This window comes from Erpetoichthys calabaricus, chromosome 1 (genome assembly GCF_900747795.2).
Source record: "Erpetoichthys calabaricus chromosome 1, fErpCal1.3, whole genome shotgun sequence".
In the NCBI taxonomy this organism is placed as follows: Eukaryota; Metazoa; Chordata; class Cladistia; order Polypteriformes; family Polypteridae; genus Erpetoichthys; species Erpetoichthys calabaricus.
In genome coordinates, this window is record NC_041394.2 from 62898443 (window position 1) to 62915664 (window position 17222).

The 17222-nt window shown below is 38.6% G+C and overlaps 1 protein-coding gene across 4 annotated transcripts in view; it reads left to right on the forward strand.

The window, feature by feature from the left end:
- Positions 1-17222, forward strand: part of LOC114650895 (epidermal growth factor-like protein 8) — a 50915-nt gene that overhangs the window by 21066 nt on the left and 12627 nt on the right. For 3 of the 4 annotated variants that reach the window (XM_028800811.2, XM_028800821.2, XM_051933809.1), the window contains exons 2-3: positions 4959-5169; positions 15768-15887. In XM_028800811.2, coding sequence (XP_028656644.2) covers positions 5087-5169; positions 15768-15887 — 203 coding nt within the window. In that variant the 5' untranslated portion in view covers positions 4959-5086. The remainder of the gene's footprint in view (positions 1-4958; positions 5170-15767; positions 15888-17222) is intronic. The other variant, XM_028800829.2, reaches the window with a different exon arrangement.

The window sequence follows — 17222 nt, forward strand, 5'->3', positions numbered from 1 at the left end:
AATTCAATGTGATTGGAATATTGGAGTAAACAGGATACAAAGCAAGGTTGCAAACTTAACAGGGATGGTGAACATGCAGTAAAATCCAACCCAGATCTCCAGACTGTCAGGTAGAAGTACTAACCAGTTTGCCACCCTTGCCACCAGACTTAACACTATAAGAGTTTAGTGATTTTTAACTCACTTTTTTGAGCTTATTATTCTCTGTGTATAACATTAGTTCACACCCATTAGGCAAATCACAGAAATGTTCCTCCCCCCAAAAAAAAAGCCATGAAACTATTTCAGTTTGTGATCTTAGCTACAGCAGGAAAGGTGGATCCTCTTTCATCATTTTTCTCTTTGTTGTGACTCTAAAGGCAGAAGTGAGAGGAGTGTGAGTAACAGAGGGTGGATGATAAGGAGTAAAGAGAGAGCCTTTTGGAAAACGGAAGGGTGTGCGGAAAGCAGAGTCGCAAGAAAGAGCCACCTTGTTTATAGAGGTCTTCCTTCAGATGGACATCGCCACAACACAATGCACATGAAGTCATCTGTCACAGCAGAAGTGTCACTGACAGGTGTAGGGAAGACACTCAGCTGTGCTGTCACGCACACAAACACACACACGCCCTAAAGAATGCTAGTTGGGTAGGTCAGCTATCACTAGTACAGGTTATGAATGTCTGGGGTGGTCTCTCTTCTAATCTCCCCCACCCTGTCAAAGCTTTCATAAATCCCTTTCCATAATTGATCGGCAATGGCCTGTTTTGGATAGAATTAAGCCTCGTCATGCTGCAGCCCTCAGCTAACCCCAGGGGCTTTGCTGCTGGTGTCATGTTCTTAATAAAACAGCAGGTCAGCAACCTATCACCAAAGTAATTATGGAGAGCAGAGAGCAGCATCACACATCTAAAGTAGGCTAACCTTTAGGGAAACTGATGCTTGCACAGAACTCAAAACTCAATCGTTTTTGTAAAAAAAAATAAACAAGATCCATCCATCCTTCCATGCTGTTTCAAAACCTGCTTTATCCAGATCATAATCACAGAATGAAGAACAAGGCTCATCCACCCATTAGCAAAGTCAATCAGTCCAATTCATTCAGACTTGTTGGGGGAAAGGTCTAGCACCTTTGGATGTGACGTTGGTCTATTTGCTGGGCTCACTTTCACCACACCAGTTTAGTATCACCAGTTAACCTAACAAACATGTCTTTGGGAAAGAAAAAAAAACAGAAGCAAACCCAACAAGGAGAACATGTAACCTCCACACAGTGTCCACGTCAGGATTAAGTACTGTTAAGGTGTGGTGTAGCAACGCTAGGAATAATGTAAAAATTAAAGATGAAAGGGAATCTTCTACTTCAGTCTCTGGAGCTGTGTAATGATGATTCCCTCAGTGATTACTTTAATGGTTAAGGGTTAACATGCCTGTCTCCTTAAACTCTAATTCAGCCTATATTACAGCAACTTAAATTTAGTAATAAGACAACTTTTGGGCGGCACGGTGGCGCAGTGGGTAGCGCTGCTGCCTCGCAGTTTGGAGATCTGGGGACCTGGGCTCACTTCCCGGGTCCTCCCTGCATGGAGTTTGCATGTTCTCCCCGTGTCTGCGTGGGTTTCCTCCGGGCGCTCTGGTTTCCTCCCACAGTCCAAAGACATGCAGGTTAGGTGGATTGGCGATTCTCAATTGGCCCTAGTGTGTGCTTGGTGTGTGGATGTGTTTGTGTGTGTCCTGCGGTGGGTTGGCACCCTGCCCAGGATTGGTTCCTGCCTTGTGCCCTGTGTTGGCTGGGATTGGCTCCAGCAGACCCCCGTGACCCTGTGTTCGGATTCAGCGGGTTGGAAAATGGATGGACAACTTTTCCTTTTGGTATTTAATTATCATTGCATCATTTTTTCCCTCTTTGTTTATGTTTTTCACCTCTTCAAAGTAATAAATCACATATAATGTTCTCTCCGAGTCTCCTCCTTTATTTTAAGGCAGTGGTTCTCAACCTTTTTTAACTGTGGGCAGCAGCTGTGGATGTCAACAAGCTAAGTGGATTGCTCAATAGAAAATCGATGTTTCCTTGAAAAGGACGCTAAATGTTAGGCTTTCAGATAAAACAGAACATATACACTGTTTTCACCTGGTAATGGCAACAAAGTAAAGGTGAGCACTTAAAAAAGAAACCCGTTTAATTAACAATTAAAATTGCCCTATACATATTTTGTACAGCTTTCTAAATAACATTGTTAACTTTTCATGAATAAGAAATGCTTATATAAGTGATCTTTCTGATGCTGCCTAGAGTAGAATAATTCTTTACAATCAGGAGACCAGTGACTAATGGCACAACAAAGATCTGATTACATATTAGTATCCATGAGCGGTGCCCCAAAAACATGGGTTAATTCGTCACATTGCAAAAAGTGCATTCACATATACCAAGGATTACCTGCACCACTGTCAGCAAATACGAGTATCAACAAACTGGACTGCAATTTTCATATGGCTAACACTTACTGTACACACAGCTCACTACATCTGTTAATTTTCTTACCCTTGGATTTATAACGCACCGTGTCTTGACTGCAGTAACCTCTCTACTTTTGCATTCCTCCCCCTCCTAACTGTCTGCTATTTGCATTTCCTGCTCGTGGTGTTCAAAGTGAAAAAACAAAATTAGAAGGACTTATGAGGCATCATAAAACATTCTGATTAACTTATTTGGCAGTCACACTGATTACTAGAAGATTACGAGCCTTTACATATACAGTAATAAGGTGTTAAACATTTGTGGGAACAGAAACCTATGGAAGAATAACCAATGAATAAACCACTCTCAAAGCATTTCCTGCTGTGCCTTTTGTGCTCTTCGGAGTGTCACTTTTTAACAGAGCCTTTTTCTAAAAGTAAATCCTTATTATGTTTCTAGTCATGGTTTGACTGTAACCACCCCCAGTGGACATTTCTGAGTGTTTTTGGGGCTTCTGAAATTCATAAATCTTTAGATAGATTCTGCCGTTCTCTTCTGATATTAAGGGAGAAATGTGTCTTAACTAAAACATCTTGATATTTTATACTCTTTCTCTTAATAAATTAAGTAATTTTTATATAAGTTAACCTAAAGGGAAACTGTACTTGCAAGTTTTTGGCCAGTTCAGTCAAACTACTTAGCCATCACTTTCAGCACTCTTCAATTTTTGGCCTTTTTCTAATGCAATTACATATATATTGTATAAAGAATACATTTTATTTCGTGTTACAATCAGCAAAACATCCGTAACTTACTATAGCTATTTTAAAATAAATAGATAATACTAAAATATCAAGGTCATGAAACCGGCTAAATCTAATTGAGGGTTGTTGGTCCCAGAGCCTATCCTAGCAGCTCTGGATGGTGGCCAATTTAGAGTCACTAATTCACCTAACCTAGGGTTGCCAGACGTCCCTTATATATGGGACATGTCCTATATTTGATCATTTTGTCCCCTGTCCCATACTGACCTTTCAGGGACACCCAAATGTCCCATATTTAGTTCATTTTCAAATTTCATAATAAAAATATATTTTTACTACCTTCTTACGGTACTTAGTTGTAACTTTATAAGTAATTATACTTTCTTTTCTCGGATGCTCTCGATGAAAGTAACCCAAATGTAACGAGGAAACTAGTGTTTGCTGCCTGTTTGCAAATTGTTCAGTTGCTATGGTTGACTGAGGACAGAGACATTGTTACCGTTTTGCTCTCCAGCCGTGCTGCTATGCAGTTCTATATCAGCATTGCAACATATGGTGTCAACAAAGTGTGTTGTTACTACTTGCCATGGCCCACTTTTTTTGTAAATGCATGTATTAACTAATAATATTTCTCTGTTGTCTGTATTAAATAAATATTTTCAAATGATTTCACTCCCCATGTTTCCTCCCACAGTCCAAAGACATGCAGGTTAGGTGCTTTGGCGTTCCTAAATTGTCCCTAGTGTGTGTGCTTGGTGTGTGTGTGTGTGTGCCCTGCGGTGGGCTGGCACCCTGCTCGGGGTTTGTTCCTGCTTTGCGCCTTGTGCTGGCTGGGTGTTTGCTTATAACGGGTTGGATAATGGATGCATGGATGGATAATTTCACTTTTACAGAATTTTTTTTAGCTTGTATTAAATAATTATCAAATGATTTTACTTTTGTTTTCCTCATAACCCATTAAAATCCTTGCTTCATGATTTTAACTAATGTCTCTACTTTTATATAATATGTTGGTCTGGGTGTGTAGGTGGCATGTATAAATTTATATATATAGTAATATAGAGAGAGATTTTAAGAGTGTCCTGTATTTCCAATTTTCTAATCTGGCAACCCTAACCTAACATGAATCTTGTTGTGGGGATGGAAGGAAAACTGTAGTGCCTAAATATAAGTCATGGAGAAACAAGGAAAATGTGCGAACACCACAAGGGGGGAGTGTGGGATTCAAACTCATAATACTCGATCTGTGAAGCATCAGCGCTAACTACTGTACTGCCATGTACAGTATATATGATTTAAAAGCTGCATAACGTGTGGTGTGCAAGGAGGGATCATAAAATACCCAAAGCTGGGTGGTTCTACAGTACAGTAGAGGTAGACTACCCTTGTGTTTTCAAATACTTTGTCAAGGTAATCTGTCAGAAAAAATTCAATAATTTGGATTAATTAATGTTTGCATAATTTTGTAACCTTCATATTTGATGTTCAAATGTTGTATACTCTTTCTCCTCCTTTTTAGACATTTGGCACTTCCAATCCACTCGTAATCCAAGCCAGTTTTTAAGATGAGCTTTTGGTCATTGTTGAAGGATGCTTGTCTTCTTATCAATAGATGGAGTTATAAATTCACTAATTAGCAGTTGCTACATCACTTTGAAGTGGTGGCTGTTTTTATGTCAGTATGACCATTCATCTGCCTAAACATAACAGCATGTATAATGTCTGACTGATGATTTTATTGTGTTTTTTTAAAGGAAACCTTAGATGAAACTGTGAAGTAAATCAACCATATGTGCACCCCATCGTGAAGACACACGAGAGGCTGTGAAACTGCAGGAACTCTCTCCATCCGGCACAAAAACATCCATCCCCTTTCTCAGAGATGCTCAACATCCTGGGTATCCTTGTGGGGGTGGCAGTTTCTGCAAGTCTTGGTGTCAAAGGTCATCTGCCAAAAACAGGAAGGTAAAGGATGTTGCAGATAAGTTAAGTGTCAATTCCAAGATCATTCCCGGCAGCTCTTATTTTAGTGTTTGCACTTCTGCGTTTTTGCACATGTCTTATCAGAAGATCAACAATTTATTTTTCCAGAGCTACACTTCATGGATGTTTTAATTGAAAGGCAAAGTTGTGAGTAGCAGAGCCAATTCAGTGTTGTTCTGTTTCTTTTTTCTCTTTCTTACTCATGACCAGACCTGCTTTGATGACTCTGAAGTCACTTTGAGCAAACTACAATTTAATGGAGTAATTATCAATTCACTTATTTTTTTTCAAGAACGTGATGTGCCATAGGCTATCCTGGCAACATTGAGAGGGGTAGAACCCAACAAAGGGCACATCCAAGCACATAGCAATACTCACCGATACACAAAAAATGTAGAAAACCCAAATAAGTCAACAGCAATCAAATAATAATAATAAATAATAATAATCAGAAAAGTGTGTGTTGAATTAATTGACAGCTCTGAAGTAGCTGAGTGTGTGTGCATTTTACAAATGGGACTCGCGTGGTGCTCTGTGTGGGGCTAGTTCCTGCCTCGTGCTTGAACCTGCTGGGATAGCCTAAGACCTCCTCTTCTGCTACTCCCTGTGGCCATAAACTAGATTAAATTGTATTGATAATGGATTGGTTTGCATGTTCTCCCCGTGTCTGCGTGGGTTTCCTCCGGGCACTCCAGTTTCCTCCCACAGTCCAAAGACATGCAGGTTAGGTGGATTGACGATTCTAAATTGTCCCTGGTGTGTGCTTGGTGTGTGGGTGTGTGTCCTGCAGTGGGTTGGCACCCTGCCCGGGATTGGTTCCTGCCTTGTGCCCTGTGTTGGCTGGTATTGGCTCCAGCAGACCCCCATGACCCTGTGTTCAGATTCAGCGGGTTGGAAAATGGATGGATGGATGGATGGATAATGCATTGTTGGGGCTCCACAAATAAAACTGTCTTCCTTCACTTTCTATCTTTCTAACTCCCTGCCTGTTATCTTCATGTTGTTCCTTCTGAGGTCCTCTCACTACTGTACCAGTCTACTCAGGAGAACAAAGGTGGGAGACATCTTCTTTATTTCATATGCTGTCTAAATAGTGTGCTTCATTATTAGAGACTTCCTGCATCATCTTCATGTAAACACTTTGATTTACACCTCTTCTAGAAGATAAGGTAGGCTGATGCATCAAACGTGTAAAGTGTAAGCTGGTATAAATTTGTTGATCAGTTTCTACAGTTGAAAGAAGAGCGCTATATAGCATCCGACCTGACACAGATTCACACCAGAGGTACGGGTAAAATAAAATAAACTGTTTATTTTTCTTCAGCTGGAGGGCACGTCTTCCCCGTAATCCCTCCAGCAACAACACAGTCCCAAGCACAGTATAAAAATAAACCAAGCGCTTTCTTCCTCTTGGCACTACCACTCCTCCTCAGCAAGCTTTATCCTCCTCCCACCCGACTCTGGCCACTGAGTGGTGGTCGCTGGCTCCCTTTTATTGGGTACCCGGAGGTGCTCCAGGTGCTTGATTGGCAACATCCGGCTGCACTTCCGGGTAAGGCAAAACCAGTGCCCAAAAGGGGCCAGCAGCTCCTGCTGCAGCACCCCCTGGCGGCGCCTGCGGAACCCCATAGAGCTTCATAGAACTCCAACCCCCATGAAGCCCTGGGGCACCGCTACAACTCAGAGAGGCTGCCATCTAGCATCCAGGGAGAGATACTGCGCTTCCCACCCTTGTCCCCCTGGCAGATGTGTTGAAGGGGTGTCCCGGCCAGGCATGGACTCTGGCCATCCGTCACACAGTACACAAGTCAAATCCAACAAACGTCAGTCTACATCCATTTTGAAGCACCGCAGTACTCTACTTGGTCCATATCATGAAAGTGTATTTTTAGAAATTAGTCACAGGAAGCAAGCCAATAATCCATTGAGCTCATGTTCCTCTGAAGCAAGTCATGCTTTGATTATGGACGTGATGAAATTTCTCACTTAGCCTCATCGGACTTAAAAGACATTGGGCACGATTCAGGGTCCTCGGAGAGTAGTAAACTTTTGTCAGAGTTTAAAGAAAAGCAGGCTGCAGCTAACAGGCCTCTCACACATATCATAATTAAACTAGATGTTGGCTCCCACCCTAAATCTACATGCCTTCGACAGATGGTGAGCTATTGTTTTTCCATCCCAAATATTCATTTTGCATGTGCACAGCGAAGAGAATGTTAGGTTCTTTCTTCTCCCTGTTCTCTTTGTATTTCTATGTTTTATGTATGTTGAAAAAATTGTACCCGGCTAGTATAAGTTGCATATATATGTAAAAAGGTTAAATATTGTTTACGCCATGAAAAAGAAAGAAGGTTAAAGACACAAACAACATATATATATATATATATATATATATATATATAACCAGTTTGCCATTGAAGGTCTGCCTCATATTGTACAATTCTGGAAACAGAAAAGAAATCTAAGCAGATCCAGATTTTACCATTTGCATGAAAAGCCATGGCACATCTGATACCCATCAGTATGCTTCAGGGGTGAAAAAAGAAAGAAAAGGAAAGCATTGGCTGTCATGGCCAGCCAAGGCTATTGGACAGGCCTCAGTTTGAAAACTAAATTGATATAACTCTGGAACTGAATCTCACGAGTGGTTAGGAACTGTGGCTCATAAATTTAGTAAAAAGCAAGAATGTGGTATACAACCCAGAATCTAAAAGGCAACAGACTAAAAAATCCAGACGTCATTGTGGGCAACAACAAAGGTGCCAAGACTCAGAATTGAGTGAAACAAAGTGAGTTAGTGAGCCACAACTAAGTGCTTCAGTCTAAAGTATTGGCAGTGATACAAGGTATTAAGTGCCCCCATGACCTAGATACTCAGACTAGGAAGCAGTCCTCAAGTCTGACACTTGGGCCACCAGATATCCTATAGTAGAAGAGCAAAGTCTATTGATTAAGTCACAACCTGAAAACCTGCCTGCAAAGATGACCAGAATCAATGGATACAGTCAGCATGACAGCTACACCACAGCGTAAAAACTCTAATTTGCTGGTGGACCACAGGCCACAAAGCCTGGCTAGTGAGTAAGCAACAATTCATGAAACAGTTTCAATGAGCACTGCAAAACCAGAAACCTAACTACTGACAAGTGAATCCAGCTTAGATTGCAACCTAAAGAGCCACAATATTGGGATTTGGTTCAGTGAGAACTGAAAGGCAGGTTAACCTGGAGGCAGATGAGCGAGTAGTGTATAGAGCAGTAACCTGGAAGAGTGATTGAATCACAGCCTTAAACTCAGTCTGATCATTGTGTTATGTGTACTACAGTCTAGGAGTCAAAGTTACTACTGCATGTTAGAGATAACACTGACATTTGTACTACAGAGTCCACTACTAGCCACAGATCCACTCTAGTGTGCTGTCAGAAATTCAAACCAATAACCGCTTCATACGATCGGCACGTGTGCTATCAGGTAGTTTAAGAGGAAATTTAACACAAGTTGACCAACCAGTGGAAAATGTAATGCTTGTTTATTCAGAAACTATTGTAACCTATAAGCCTTAAATATAGTATCAGAACATGTAGGCTTATTTGATTTCTTTGAATCTGTAAATAAATAAAATGCTTTCACAGCAGATTCATATTTCATTTTGTCAAAATCAGATAGCAAATGCAGAGCATCCGTATTTTAGCAGCATACAAATTTCCCATGTTTTCCTTTGTTCCAATTGTCTGTACTTCCAGTGGCTTTGAGTGTCATATGTTGTGCAGATTGACATGCACAGCTCATTTAACATTAATTTGGAGACGCTTAAGAAGGTCAGGTCATGTCAAGCAGTGGCCTGCGTTATTATTGTGACCTTGTCAGCTCCAGTGACAAGACATTAATTGACGCATGAGACCTGCTGTGCAAAACATCAAATGCATGAGCAACAGTGAGAAATGTCAGTACACATTTTTAACTGCTGTCAGAATAGAGGACCCAAAAGTCACAAAAAGATTTGGGGTAGCCACCCCTGTATATTGTAGGTTGGTCACAGCAAGAAGCAAAGAAATTGATTTTCAAAACTGAGTTCAAGACAGAACTAATGTATGTGGGACAAAATGGCGGTTTTAAAGTCTGCAAGAGGAAGTGAGGCCATCAGGGTTGGAACTGGAAGTGAGGTCATCAAGTCCTGTGCTGGAAGTGACATCATCGGGGCCAGAACCAGAAGTGAGGTCATTGGGCCCAAAAGCAGAAGTGACTTTATTGGGGCCAGGCGGAATTTCCTGTAACTGGTCTGCAGGAGAAAAAGAGAAAGGGTTAGTGCACTCCGCCACCCCCTGGTCTGGCATGGAATTACCCTCATTCAAGCCCTTTACCTGCCTCCCATGTGCACGTATGTGACACTGTATAAAATGAACACCCTTATAATATTTCAATAGTACTGCTAATACATGTTTATAAAATGATGAGTGTGGGTGTATGCATGAGTGTTGTAGTGAACTGACTGGCTGTCAAGAGTTGGTTTCTGCCATAAACCCAATGCAGCTGGACTAGTCCACAGCACCCCACAAACCTCTCAGGAATGTCCTCCCTGTGTCTGTTTCAGGTGTTTCTAGTACTTGGATTATTCTGCCATATTCCAAACATGTGAATGTTAGGTTTAACACTGAGTGTGCTGCTGTACCCATGAATGCATTTATGAGCATGAGTGTGCACTACAGTGGACTAGCACCTCATCTGGGGGCTTTTGTCATGTCAATGAGCTAGCAGATAATGGATGAAGGATGGTCAAAAAACAAGGTTTGTTTTATATGTTTTATGGTAGATAGCTTCTTAACTTGTGGTCATACAGTATCTTTGGCATGTTTAATAACTGGACAGACTTTGGAGTTAAAAACACCAGTGCCTACAGCAGCTAATATTTACAGTGAGTATGAATAAATTAATAAAGCAGATCTTTCATATATGATTTGTTTTTCTAGAAATGTAAACAGCAAGTTCTCTTCTGAAGACACTGCTAAGGTGGTGAATGGGACCACTACAGGTGCTTTTGTAAGAATAAAGACGGTGGAGAGCAAGGAGTTAGTTGTGTAAAAATGATAATAATCAACGTATTCAAACAGTACATTCCATATGCTATATATGCAGCTGAAAGTGTCTTACAAAAGCTACAAAAGATACGTTGGTTGAGTTAGCTCACTGAATTAAATTCTTTTTGTGGTATAGACTTCAAATAAGCCATTTTATCAGTAGGATAAGTAGTAGAGGAAAACTTGTGAACACATGTAAATGTAAAACGCAAAGCATGCAAACAGAGATATGAAATGTGATTTTATGTCTTTGCATCAGTGTCTCAATGTTCTTGACGTGTGTGTCAGTTTAAAACAGAAAGAGAAAGAGAGAGATTACATATGAAAAGCTGTGTCTTATCCTGTGTTTGCTGGCATGAGTTAGTGAGTTAGTGAGTGAATGAGTGGGAAAAAAGTTAAAGATAAAAACAGATACTTGTAAAATATGGTATAAATGATAATAATGTTACTGTTAGAAAAACAAACATGTATGCACATATGCAAAGTAACTTCAATATTCTTAAATCGTCTACATATTTATTCTATAAATGTTGATGTAAAAAAGTTACTAGTTAATTTTTTTCGAATTAGCTATAGCCAAATGGCAATGGAGGAAAGGAAACCAAAACTCTGTAAAACCAGATCCTGGAGTAAATAAACTTCTGGAGGTCCATGGTCTTGAGAAGTTCATGAATATATTATTTCGACCAGGCCAATATATTCAGCCCCCTCTGTTTCACTTAACCCTATCCAACCATCTGTTTCCATTTCCCCATTTATCCAGTCCATCAACGGGCAACAGGAATCAAATCTAAATTTAACTGTGAGACACACATGAACACGGCTACTTACAAACGGATGTTGGGACAATTTGAGACAGAGACTGACCTCACAGAGAGAACTATTTAAGAAGCTCTCTTGCCCACTGTCCTAATATCCTTCTTATCATGAAATGTTTCTTATTTCTTAGGTATTTACAAGTTATTATAAATTTTGAAATAAGAGTCATGAACAGAGATGAAAAATTCATATGGACTTCATAAAAAGTGTACTCAATGTATGGAGAGAAACACAATACTAAAGAATTACGATGAAAAAGCATGTCCTATTGGAGCAAACATATAATCTTATTAGATTCCATTAATAAAACAAGTTTACACTAAAGAGCTTCAGACAGCTAGAGCCTATTGTGGTAGCGCTGGGGAGAAGGCAGAAGCCAACCCTAGCTGAGATGCCAGTGCATTACAAGGCCCACTCAAACACATTTGAGCTGGGCTTTTTAAGGTGCCCATTAACCAAATCTGCATGTTTGGGAGTAAATCAGGATACTCAAAAAAAAAAAGGTCTAAATAACAATTCAGGCTGCCTTAATTGAATTTGTAGACTGCAGAGCAAACCACTGAACCACCACTGAATGTAACAATACTAAAAATATGTCAACGTCCCAACCTCAGAATTTGGTACTTAACACTTTGAATGCCACAGTGACAATAAGAAAATTTGTTTCTGATGTCAGTGTAAAATCAGGGTGTTATTTTAATATACTGATAAAATTCATTTTGTTTTTGAGTAAGACTCATAATAAAAATGTGTATTTTCTCTAAAATTCAAGTTAAGTGGTAGTTGGCACACGGAACAGAAAATTTTCCCAACTTTAATTGGCAGTCAACTTGTTAAGCCATTAAATAAAGCAGACAATTCTTAGGTGTAGGTCACTCTTGAAGAATTATATTTTTTACGTGGCACCATATGATACTCACACCTGTTTTTTTAATCATGGACATCTGGTTAAATTGTCCCAGGTCTCTCTGAATAACAAAAACACCCTTGTTCTCATATACTGCTGAAGGCATTGCACTTGTTAAAAAGCCCCTTACCATCTGATATGATGTTTGACTACACATCGTACCAAATAAAAGAAGCGAAAGGAGCTCATAAACAGAATGGCTGATATTGGCGAACAGATGGCATCATGATACTCGAGACTGGGGTGTCTTGTTTTATAAGATACTGACCCATTTAGCGAAACCAATCTGAGTGACCTGGCTGACACTTGTGCTCATTTTAATGAAGTACAACAATAAATTGTGAATGATCTTGTCAGGGTTACAGTTCTGTTTTGCCATTTTCATTTTTTTTCTTTGTTTTTAATATTCATCCCTATTTCTTACCTGTCCTAGGTTTACATTTTGTCTTGCGTTATTTATCCTCATTCATGTACTTCTGCTTATTTAATATTTTTACTTGTCATCATTTAAATCCTTTTTTTTAACAGTATAATTATTGTAATCTGCTGTGGTGATCACCTGAGAGAACTATTTAAGAAGCTCTCTTGGCCACTGTCTTAATACCCTTCTTACCATGAATTGTTTAGTATTTCTTTGGTGTTTACACTTTATTATAAATTTTGAAACAGAAGTCCATTTTTTGTTAATTTACTATTATTTGGCTTTTTTTATTTTATTTGTTTAGTTTTAAGGATTTTTGTATTTTAGTCTTTCCTTTTGCTTTTGGTTAATATAGTTCATTGTTCACTCATAATTAGTTTTAATTTTCTATTAGTAAAGGTCTCAAAAGATTTCTTTTGAAATATAAAATTACTATCCACAGTACCTGTCAAAGACAGGTGATACAGTAAACTTTTGATATCTCTTGTCCAATATGTACCTTTGGCGCCTTTCCTTTGTATCCTTGCATGTCTCAGCCTCTCTTGTCTGATGCTTCCTCTCTCAATCAGGTTCCTATAAAGTCTTCTTTTCAGACTATTTCATTACTGTTCAAGGCGCCTTGCTTGCCTTGCGTCTTCTTTCATACCTCTAGTCTTTCAAGGCAACTCTCAGTGTGCCTTTACTCTACTTTGTGAGTCCCGCACTCTCACTTCCTGTTTCGATCAGGTCACCAAAAGCTAAACTAACCAATCAGATTGTACTGAGAGACCAGACTTTAGTGTTTTATTATATAGTAGATTGTCTGTCTTTGTTTATTATTAAATTTGGGAGGTCTTCTTGAACTTGTCTTGTGTTTTAGCAGTTCTGGCCTTCCCATTTTGGGAAATAAATCACAAGAAGTCTGGCCAGCCCTTGCTTGTCTGAGCCCCATTGTTCTGAGGAATTCATCATTCTCATCTGACCCTTATAGAGTGGTAAAATGGTGCCAGCTGTTATGATTTTTGACATATTTTGATCTTTATTTGTAGTTTTGTACACATTCGTGTCCATTCTGGTTATTCCCTTATTATTATTATTACTTTTTGTTATTTTATTTATATTTTTGGGTATTGTAAGTGCAGCCATTTTGGGTTAACATGGGTGCTGTTATAATGAGATATCAAATGTGTTGTAAAGCCACTATTTGGAAGGTATGTAAGTCAACAGTGATATGCCCATCCTAGTATCCAAGATTTTGGATTCAATAAAACAAACCCATTTTTGGTTCTAAGAGTGGATAAAAATGTAGGGCTAGAGAAGTCTTGTGTGTATATTCAAATTCATCTTTGGTTAGCATTTTGGGCTTGGCAGTTTCAGTTTTATTTTAACTTTATTTCACAACTATTAAAATAAATTGAAAAAAAAAGATTTAAATCAAAATTAACACTAAATGATTTAAACAATTACAGTAGTTGACTAAATGACAAATTACTGAAATAAAAAATCCTTAATAATGACTAAAACACTTACAGCTAACAAAGAAAATCATCTACATATTATTCTCACAGATACTGTATTTCCATTTCTCCCTGCACAAACTTTCATCTTTGCCCATGTTCTGGATGATCTCTCTTTATGATCCTGTGGACAGTTGGATTCTGTAGTTGCAAGTAGCGACACTTCACACAACTGTTCCTCCAACAACAGCATGTTTTATTGTCGTGCACATGTGTAGTCAACACGCACAGGCACCCCCAAGGACATGCAGTTACAACATTCTAGAGGCCAATGTAAGGACTGATGATAAAATTTACGTCACACGCTCCCTAGCGTGCCCTTGTTGTGACACAGTCATATCAAGTATAAACAGACCCCAATTAGAAACTTATTTAGAACTAGCGAAAATTAAGCAGGTCAAGTACTCTATCTATCTATCTATCTATCTATCTATCTATCTATCTATCTATCTATCTATCTATCTATCTATCTATCTATCTATCTATCTATCTATCTATCTATCTATCTATCTATCTATCTATCTATAAGCCTGAGCATGCACAAATTCAGAATTAACAGTAAAAGTCTGAATGTTTAATGCCATGGTGATAAAGATAAAATGTTCTGGTCATAATTTGACAAAAGTAAGCCTCATTAGTTATAAATATGGTCTTATAATAATAATAATTTGTTTTATTTATAGGTGCCTTTCAGGGCATGCAAGGACACCTAACAAAGCGCATAACAAAATATTACAGTGCAATAAAACCAGAATCCATCCATTATCCAACCCGCTATATCCTAACTACAGGGTCACGGGAACCAATCCCAGCCAACACAGGGCACAAGGGACGAAACAAACCTTGGGCAGGGCACGCACACCCACGAGCCAATTTAGAATCACCAATGCACCTAACCTGCATGTCTTTGGACTGTGGGAGGAAACCGGAGCACCCAGAGGAAACCCACGCAGACACGGGGAGAACATGCAAACTCCACACAGGGAGCACCTGGGAAGCGAACCTGGTTTTTCTAACTGCAAGGCAGCAGCGCTACCCACTGTGCCACTGTGCCACCCCTAAAACCAGAATAAATATGATAATAAAATTACATTTAAGTTTAACAGCTAAAATTATCAGACAGAATAAACCATCTTAAAAAGATGTGTTTTATAGAAGTAGAATGTAAAAGATGCATATGAAGACGGAGAGGTAGATGGAGAAATGTTATTTAATTAAAGATCGAGGAGCTGAAAACACTGTTACTAACAAAAAAAAAAGTAACCTGTCCATCAAGTCGCCTAATATTGAGTGCATTTAAGATGAAATCAAAAATCATGTAATGGTTCTGAGTATTTAGAGCAGGCTAAGAAGCAGAGTGTTTGAAATGGAAACACTGACAACCTTAAGAAAGCATTTGAATGAGATAACGGTAAAAATTAGTTACCAGGTGTGCCAACAAGTCTCAAAGGCTTGTTTCTCCTAGTTTGTCAAATTAAACAGAAATAAATTCCAATCTGGATAAAAAAATATCAGAATAACCACACTTCTTTACTAATTTCATGAACATAATAGGTATGTTTAGACAGATGGAAGTGTATTTGTCCATGGTGTAAATTTGGCCTTTTAAATGAATAAATACATAAATAGATAGATTAATAAATATATACACGCATACACAATATGATCTAAACACACACCAAAATTGCTAAAAAGAAAGAAAACTTTTGATACTTGACACTTTCTGATACCTTTTGCTTCACATGGCCCCATTAAACTATGCTGTGTTACATATGTAAATGTGTCATAAGCTGCCATTTGTTTGCCTGTTTTTACTGTGCACAGATTAGATTATCGTAATATGTTTTTGTGTTTTCATCCAGCAGGGTGTGCTCAAAACACATACACAAGTTCCCAGTTGTCTACAACGAGAGCTTCCTTCAGCCACTTCATACGCCGTATCTGACCACTTGTCCTGGACACCGCATCTGCAGCTCTTACAGGTGTGTACTAAACTGTAGGTGTGTGTAAACCATCGTATCTCTTGCAAAAAATAAAAACTGCTGTCAGTTAGATATGCTGTTGCCAAGTAACAAAAATTATACTGCCCAAAACCGAGCCATTATACTCATTGCTGTGTTTGCCCTATGACACCTGGTGCCCTGGCGCATGAGTCAAAATTCCTTGCTAGTATTATCTCATATGTTATTATTTAATTTTTTATATATACAGTAACTTTTTTGTATCCCTTTTGTCACTGATTTAAAAAAGTCTTCTTCCAGCTGTTTACTTTGCATACTCAGCTTCATCTTTAAATGATAAAGCTTTCACTTCCTCTTATTCTTGGAAAAATCCTCTTTGCTGATTGACACACTCATGTCCAACCAAAATGAACAAATAAGAACCTAACAATACAAGAAGATATTTAATGAGAACAGGCCATTCAACCTAACAGAGCTCATCACTTTTTCTTTACCTAACATTTGCAAAATATTGTTGCAAGGTAGATGTTTTTTGCTTGAATTGACAGTTACCTGTGAGAAGAAACATTTCCTAACAAGAAAGCATATTTATCTTTTTCTAAGTCACATGTGTTTGCCAGTGCCCATGTTGAAGAGTACATTTTTAAAATAACAGCTATCATCTATTCTTCTTGTGCACTTAATAATTATGGATACTTCTGTTATTACTCCCTTCAGTTTCTATTTGCTTAAACTGCAAAGTGTAAGGCTTCTTTAATTATGGACTTTAGCTCAAACCTCACAGGCCTGGAATTAGATTTGTGGTTTTTCACTTGTATTTTCTCTAGCACTATTGTGTCCTATGGTGATCAAAATTTAACACATATTAAATAAATGACCTCACAGACGTGTTATATAGGTTAAGCATAGTTTAAAATTAGTCTTTTTAACCACTTACTGTATGTATGGAGGACAGTGATGACAATGATGTGCTCCCTAAGACACCCAACTTGACTTTTTCTTATAGTGTAGACCTGCCAGCTCTATAACTCCATTGCTTTGTGTTCAGGTTTTTTAAATATGTCCTTGGCCAGCTGGATTTGGGGTAAGAGTCCTTTTGTGGTCAGTTTAGGAGGCCTCACCGTTTTGCCATGTTTGGGACTTCTAATCATAACTTAATGTTCTCCTCAAGACCAAAAACAAAAGTTTTCAAAAAGGGCGAAAATTCACAAAAATCAATGCTGAAAATGCAGTCTTAAGTAAAAAAAAGTCTAAATCTTCAATTCAGAAGAGAAAACCAGAGACAGAAGTAAAATTATACCATAATGAGCATTATTTCATAGGTTAATTTACCTGTGTGGTTGAATATTAAATGTG